The following is an 8,294-nucleotide window of genomic DNA, read 5'->3' as shown; positions in this document are numbered from 1 at the left end:
TTATAGTGCCAAGCTACAGTGTGTATATCCCTGAACATGATCGGTATCGTTTTAAAAGAGTGGTCTTTTATTTAAAATCTACCTCACCAAGAGATATTGGTCATAATTAACCAAACTTACCGTTTAGTAACACAGACACCAGCCAGAAGAAACCAAAAAGACAAACAGTTAATCACCACCAAAAAAAAGGTCATTACTCTTCTCCTTTTTTCAGCAGCTGATACTTTTATCCCATATAAACTGCAATCTGAATTGTGAAATTCTCTCTTCAAAACCTGCATTATGTTCCCTCATTGAAACATACCTTTCCAATTTGTGACTTCACATTTGTAAACAAAAGAATCTGTTGTGTGTCTTGTTTTTCTAGCAGAATGGAACAGAAGAACATCGTGCTGAGCGATTACAAAAAGCAACAGAACGTTTTAGAAATCCTGTTGTGTTTAGCAAGGACTCTACAGTCAGAAAAACTCAGCTTCAGTCTTTCAGTCAATATGTTGAGAACAGACCAGGTAGGAGAAAATATAAAACATGTTTTCCCATCTTATGATTTCATAATATTTAACAATAAATATATTAAAAACCTGATAATGTAAGTCCACATTTCAATACACAAATATCAAGCTTTATAATAATTTTACATGTATTTCCCCTTTTTTCAAGAGATGAAAAGGCAGAGATCAATACAGGAAGATACAAAGAGAGGAAATGAGGAGAAGGCTGCGATAACTGAAACTCAGAGGAAGCCATCAGAAGATGAAGTGCTTAATGTATATTAATTTTTTGTCTGGTTTCATGATTGCTGATAATTCCAAACTGTATGTGGAAATAGTGCCTTTATTTGTTAAAATGAGATGTTAGGTTTTTTTAGATGTCAATCTCCAGTGCATTCAAAGCAGAGTGAGAGGGGTGCGCTGTTGAATTAGTCTGCAGTGTGGTGATAATTGTCAGATAAAAAAAATGAATTTTTCAGAGTTCCACAGCCCCAGCTTCCTTGAGACATTTCCATCAGGGCACTTCCCATAAAGAGATTCCAGTATTGATCTACCGGGAGGATTTTAATTATTACAATAGCAGATACCGCAGAGCTGCAGTTAGAGGGAAGAGTCACATGAGACCTGCTAGAATTTCTCAGCCAACCCATTTTGTTGGCTTGGGTTAATGGGTGTTCAACCTTTCCATTATCCAGATCAGCCGTGAATTACTAGCTGAATGATGTTTGCATTAATATAATATATATGGTAATTTCTTCACTTAATTAACGGGGAGGTTCAGCTCAGTAGGGGTATGGGCTGATCATGTGTAAAATTGATTTGTGAGGGAAATATTTGATAGACCGCAGGGAGAAAGCTGCTTTTGATGGACAGCTGTGGGACAGAAGCAGGAAGAACAAGTTTGAACCTGAATTTTTTGTCTAGGAGCACAACATAAGTCTTTGATGGTGGTCAATTGTTGTTCTCCACAGTTTATCTAAATGCGTCCATTGTTTTTAATGAAGCAACAAAGCAATGACTAGAGATTTTGTAAGGCTGTCATACTTGCACTAAATGATCCAACTTGTTAGCAACCACCCAGCTATTTTTTAGTGTAGTTGTACTTTAGCAAAGCTAAAATGGTCTGACACAGTGAGTTCACATTATATATGCAGATGATACACATGAACTCTTGGGATATTACATCCTGACACAGCATTTCTTTTCATCTTCTAATAACATTGTGAACAATTATGCATGCTGACATTACTGAAGTTTGCATACTATTTTCAATTAATTGTAGCTGATGAAAGGAAATACATTTCATGTATCATACATCACCTTAGCTCCTCCAGATTTATTATTTCCTTCATGTACTCCATTTAGAGGCTGTATCTCAATACTTTTTTTAACCTGTGAGATGGGGTTTGAAAAAAAAAAAGATTTTCTTTAGAACTGTTGATTTCTGCTGATATGTTTGTAAGCAGAGAGAGCAAAACAAAGTGCTGGTAGCAATGTGACTGAGTTAGCAGATGCCCCAGTCCTGAAAGTAGTATACTGGTTATTATTGTGGGACATATGCCTTCTACCAATCTTCCCTTTGAATGTGTCTTATTTTTTTTGCAATCATTATTATCTTGATTGTCTGATGCAAGCTGAATTGGCACTTTCAGTGATATGTAAAATATTTTCAAAGTAGCTATGAACTCACATGCAGCAACAAGTTAGCCACTGAGGAGAAAATACAAATGCAAGCACAGAGCTTGCTTTTTTTTTTCCTGTTCCCAAAGGACAGTGGTCTTAGGTAGGTTTCAGCCAAAGAAAAGTTGGAACCTGAGATCAAGCTTCATTTGTACCAGCCTTCTCAAAATGAAAACTTTCTGAAGAAAGCTTGTATAGATTTCCTGATGATTGAAGCAAATGCAGAGATGTTTTTTCTCAAATAGTAGTATTTTCCCCTCTAACTTCTTAAGCAAAAACAACAGCTCAGTTACAATATTTTGGCACCGTTTATGTCCTCTGCTACCTCAGAGAAGCACATAAACCAAAAGAATGCTCCAGAGGCAGTAAAACACAATCTAGCCACATGAAAATAACTTTGAGGCACTTAATCACCTATTCTCTAACCCTAGTGAGGGGAAGCAGCTATTCTGTAAAACAGAATTGTTGAGTGAGTGTGTTCATGGAAATGTTGGTATATTTGTGAAGTCTGGCATATGCTGTCCTTTAAGACGGTACTAAGTCATGGAGAGAGAGGATAAACTTGATTTTCTAGTGCTCTTTAACTTTTCTGGCATAAAAAATGTATATGTGCTTTGTAAAATCTACATACAGAGGCTTCATTGGACTAGGGGATTAACCAAACCAGGGAGGAGGGGTGGATCTAGGCTATAGTCCCACTGCACCTGAGAGACTCTGCAGTGGATTCTGTCACCACCTCTCAGGATAAGAATCGCAGCTTCATTAATTAGCAGTACTTTTACAGATCATTGTTTAACAGAGCTATAGCCTGCAGTAGAGAAACCTGAAGAGGCATTACAGCCAATCTGGTGAGTGTCACCATTAAAATTGACCCAGAGGAGCTGAACAAGAGAGGAAGCTTTTTGGTTTTTGTGTTTTAACCTCAGGAGCCCACATTTTAATTGTTATGAAGAGACCTAAAACACATCCCCTTAAGTTTAAAATAAAATAAAAACTGGTAGTAATAGAACTGGCATCTCTAATAGTCCCTTACTTGGAATAATGCTCCAGCTTTCAGTATACTTTATGTTATAAAAGTGTTAACTGCTTAGAAATAAATTATGCAGAATTTCAAAAAGCTTGATTGTTTAAAACTGAAAACGCAACATTTAGACGTAAAATGTTCTGTAAGGAATCAGTTTTTTTAAAAAACAAATTATGGTATCTGGCAAAATTGTGAAATATATGAAATGCAAGTGTTAGCTTTTTGGTCGAGAGCATGCTATTTGGTTGTTTAGGTAAGTGCCTTACTAAGTGTTTGTGGAAAGGAAAAATGCAACTTACAAGTGATGTTTTTTCTTCTTGTTTGTTCTCTCTAACAGAAAGGGTTCAAAGACACCAGTCAGTATGTTGTAGGAGAATTGGCAGCACTAGAGAATGAGCAAAAGCAAATTGACACCCGTGCCGCGCTGGTGGAGAAGCGCCTTCGCTATCTCATGGACACAGGTACGGTGCCCAATTACACTGTAAACAGTTTTGGCAAATTGAGCGTTCACAAACTCTTATAGAGTTTTGGAAGTGTGAATCTTTGAAGCCTGAATGTTCAGCAAAACTGCCTTGAAAATAAAAAGGCTGCGATTTGCAGCCACCTCTCTGGGCCCTGGTGATAAGAGTGCCTTCATGGGAAGTGATAACTTGCCCTGATACCGTGTGAGCCAGCACTATTGAACAGTGTGCTCATCCATGCAGAGTTGGAATACACATCTGTGCCTCATTGATATGCCACTGCTAAAAAAAAAAAAAAAAAAGTAAGATCTTCACTGTTCTACTGATTCAGTGGGAAAAAAAAGATTTGGCCAGCTAAAGCCATGTACTGCATGAAACAGAGCACAGTGCATGGGGGAAAGCTCCATTGACTAGATCACTGAAATTTGAGAATACTATCTGGTTACTGATGCTCCACAATTATTTTTTTTTTTTTCAGGAGAGCAGGTTTTAAAAAGTCTGTAATACTTGGTGTCACAGGTGCAGTTGAAAGGATTAAAGTATATAGTCATTTTTTTTGTAAAATGCATTGTGGTTGTGAGTTCCAGTCCACAATGAATGTTAGATTGGTGGTATATGCTGATTGGAGATAGAGAAGGTTTAACAGCATCATACCATTTGAAACAAATAGTACTTCAGTATTTCAATAGTAAATAATGTTTGCTGTAATATAGAAAATATTATACCTATGCCTTGAAATGATAGTGATGGGAAGAAAAGTTAGTTGCCATATGTTGGTTTGTGATTAAATTACCTTATTAACAACATACACATATCATGATAATATAAACTTCAAGTCTGAGTTCACCTTCAAAAGGAAGGAGATTTATAAGTAGGCAGACAATCCAGTCAGGTGCTGTTATTAAGTATGAAGATGAATAGGTTAAATAAATCATGAAATGAGGATGCAATATGAACCCAACATTTTAAGGACTTTATTTGCTTGTGGATTCACTAACATACTTAGGTGAGCTACTACTTTTTTTAGTTAAATTGACCCAAACAAAAGGAATTTATCTCTTATATGACAGTCATATTTTAATAGATTAAGGCTGTGAGACATTCTGTAGGGGGTTTTCTGCCTTTAGTGACACTTTAAAGCTAAAATGTACATATGTCATCTTATTTCCTTGTATGGACTCTGTTATATATGTTAAACACATTACTCACTCAGAGGAAGCTATTACAGAATCTCGTATATGTCTTAATTGAAAAGTCATATGAACTTGGACACCTATTTATCATCTTCAAACACAGTAACCAATATATTTAGTTTGAATTTTTCTTGGTTGTTATATGGTTACTGATTTTTTTTCTACTTGATTTTTCATTACGTTTTACAAAAATACAAAAAGAGTTACTATATGCTTCAGGTTCTGGTTATAAAGAGATGGAATTTTGCTGTCAAAATGACTAGGAGTGTCTTATAAGGGTGTATATCATCTGGCAGGTGTAATTCAGACTGGATTTGTATGGCAGTTGTGTGAGTTTCCAGTATTACAGATGGAGCACCGTAGGATACTGTGATGCAAAAGAGTCTTTGGAGGTTTTTGACCTATTTCCATCTGATGTTTATCAAATTTCCTTCCTTAAACATTTAAACAAATGGTTTGGCAGGTGCACAGTGGCAATTCCATTTACCTTCTCAAAATAAAAGTACAAGTATAGTGAAAACATTTAAAAAATTGAATCTCTTGACTAACTTAACTTCATAGCCTCAAAAGCACGGGCTCTCAAACTTTTCAAACTGTGGATCACATCTTAATAGAGATATTAACTTATGTACCAACTCCCTTGACAATCAATATCCTGTTTGTCATTTATATAACATCCCTGTGGCAGCTAAGACAGACAGTTGCTTACATGGAAAGGTAATATGAGGAAAGTGTTTGTTTTTATAACTCTCCCTAATGTAATGCAACTTTACTGGGGGGAAACATCAATGGTCCCATTTTGCTCTTCCTCTTAAAAAGAATCTATTCTGTTCCATTTGTCTGTCCTGTACATGCTTCTCCCTACACTGATCCTAGGGTTTAGACAGACAACAATTATATTGCTCTGGTGGGGTAATTAATATAATCTACAGTAGATTTTTGTGGGTGATATTTTTTATTGGACCAATTGCAAGGTTTGGCTAGACTTAGATTTGCTATTGAATCCAGTGCATCCTTCCTAAGCTCACCGGCAAAAATCCATGTCTCTCACATATTTCCTGGATCATCACAGCTGCCACATCAGAGGGACACTGCCATAAGCTACAATGAAATGGTTACATCTGCATGATTCTGTAGTGATACAAACATGGCAAAATTGTTCTAACTTGACCTCTTTCAACCAGAGTCAAATGTAGGGCAATTTAGCTAACTTGTATCGCTATGAGATCATACAAATGTTAAGAGTTACACTTACGGCTGTGGGCTGTCAAGCAGCTTCTGGAATCAAGAGCTCTTTTTAATAGGTAAAGCTAAAACGTTTGTCCACACCCCTAGCTTTCCTTGCTTCCCTGCAGATGCTTTCTATCTGTTCCTCTTCTCCCATTCCTCCATGCCTGTCTGTTCTGCTTCCTGCTTCTGATATGTGGCAACTCCATGCATTGGTGGTGGTTTATGAAGTAGCTAGTAGTGGAGGCAGGTAAGCAGACTGCTGCTCCTCATTTCCAGGTCTTGCTCAAGCATCCAGGTTTCTCTTTTTTGGTGCCTGCATGCCTGTAAAAATGTCTGGAAAGAGGGAAGAAGAATCAATACCTTCTCATGTACCAGACCACCAGCAAGGGCTTTCCAGCTCAGAGGGTGAGAAAAAAATAACCACAGCCTGACAGGCTAAAAAGCTCTGAAGTGCTGTTGATGTTTTGTGGGTTGGGCAAATACCATCTCAATGGTTGGTCTACAGCAGCAAGCTGAGGAAAACAGTGTTATTATCTTTCCCAGTTTTATTTTATGTCTCCTTAAATTGGCTGCTTTTCTTAAAACCTGAGCTGCTGAAGTAAAGAGCTGCATGAGCAGCTTGAGTATCTTAAAGGCCTGGAAACAAGAAGGCAACCAAAAGGGACATCAAATATATCATTTGAAGAAGAAAAAAATATCCCTTTTAACCAGTTTCATGATTTTGAGGCCAGTGCTATGATTATTTTTGTTTTTATGCTTGGGGTTGTGGAGAATCACATCAGTGCTACTATCTTATTGCCGAATGTATTGGGAAGCACTCCTAGTAGAACTGAATGTTTGAACCTTCATGCACCTGGACACAGCAGCTCCCAGAAGTGCCTAGTACTTCTGATAGCTCTCCTGATGATTCAGCCAGTGAAGAAAATAAAGGCATTGCTTGTTCATCCCCATTGTATCTGTTGCTAACTAGGCCATTGCTTCTTTCTCCATTGCATTTGGTACTGTCATTTCTTAGATTCCCTTCAAGCAGAAAGCTCTGTCCTCTTCCTCCTCCTCCCTTTTCTTCCTAGATAACTTTTCATTAGGAAGGGGTAGTGCCCTTTATGTCACAGGGGATGACTCTGGCTGGTATTCCCACACAAGTTACAGTGGGAGAACAAGTCCGTTTCCCCCACAGTCATTCCTTTTAATACCCTTAGTCTAGACTGGGGTGCTCAACCTTTTGGCCCTGTGGGCCAGATGAGTAGCATGGGGGCATCTGATGGGTCAGATGAGACTTGGCACTGCCCCCTCCCTGCTCCATGTACCAGGATTGAAGCCCTGGTGCCACCCCCTTCCACCCTCCTCATTCTGAGATCGGGTCCTAGGGGGCCAGTGCTGCCCCTTCCTGCCCCCTCATACCAGGATTGGGTCCTGGGTGCTGGTGCTATCCCCTCCCACCTACCTCGCACTGAGATTGGATCTAGTACACAGGGCCCAGGGTTCTCTATAGGTCCATGCATTTGAAAGCAGTGTCACCACTGTCCCACTGTCTAATTTCCAGTCTCAGGGGGAGCCCCATGGGCTGTATGACACAGCACTGTGGGCCAGATCTTGCCCATGGGCCCGGAGGGTGAGGACCCCTGACCACTCAAATAGGGTGACTGCTCCTTTGGCTTTGGTGGATATGGAAAAATAGGTGGGTTGTACCTGAAAAAAAACAACGATGGCAGATCAGGCAGAGGCAGTATGTGCTGATGGCTAAAACTCCAGGTCCTAGAATCACAACCCAGGTTGGTCTTGGTTGTTCTTCTGCAAAACTCTGCTGACCTAGTCCATTAAGTTCCAAAGGGGATTAACTTCAGCTCCTCTGGTCAGGTGAAGCATTACCAACACTACTTCAGCAGAGAATTCTGCATATGTGAGAAGAAGGGCTTAGTGGTTCTGGCTCCCTCTCCTTAGCTAAAGCAATCAACTGTCCTGAATTTTCTGGGACAGCCTTAATTTGGGAGCTTGGATCCTGGTGTCTCCACAGACTCTCTGAAATGAGATTTTGTCCCAAAATCAGAATATTGATTCTGAATAAGCCAAATTCCCTGGACGTTCCTCTTAGCAGATACAACATGACTCTGCCTGGTGCTGTGTGAATGTGTTATGCTGCTTCCAGTTCAGGAGGCAGCTGTCAGCCAGATTCACACAGTGCTGTGCCCAGACTAATTAACTCTGCCTGGCAAGT

At 39.2% G+C, this 8,294-nt stretch overlaps 1 protein-coding gene across 10 annotated transcripts in view; it reads left to right on the top strand.

The window, feature by feature from the left end:
* The window catches only part of EHBP1 (EH domain binding protein 1), a 452,470-nt gene that overhangs the window by 409,486 nt on the left and 34,690 nt on the right, over positions 1 to 8,294 (top strand). For 6 of the 10 annotated variants that reach the window (XM_019516607.1, XM_019516605.1, XM_019516610.1 and 3 more), the window contains 3 exons: positions 368 to 509; positions 661 to 767; positions 3,533 to 3,656. In XM_019516607.1, coding sequence (XP_019372152.1) covers positions 368 to 509; positions 661 to 767; positions 3,533 to 3,656 — 373 coding nt within the window. The remainder of the gene's footprint in view (positions 1 to 367; positions 510 to 660; positions 768 to 3,532; positions 3,657 to 8,294) is intronic. The other 4 variants (XM_019516608.1, XM_019516606.1, XM_019516602.1 and 1 more) reach the window with 1 other exon arrangement.

The sequence above is a fragment of the Gavialis gangeticus genome, unplaced genomic scaffold (genome assembly GCF_001723915.1).
Source record: "Gavialis gangeticus isolate Ggan-Ray unplaced genomic scaffold, GavGan_comp1, whole genome shotgun sequence".
Classification (NCBI taxonomy): Eukaryota; Metazoa; Chordata; order Crocodylia; family Gavialidae; genus Gavialis; species Gavialis gangeticus.
This window is presented reverse-complemented; position numbering and strand designations above follow the sequence as displayed.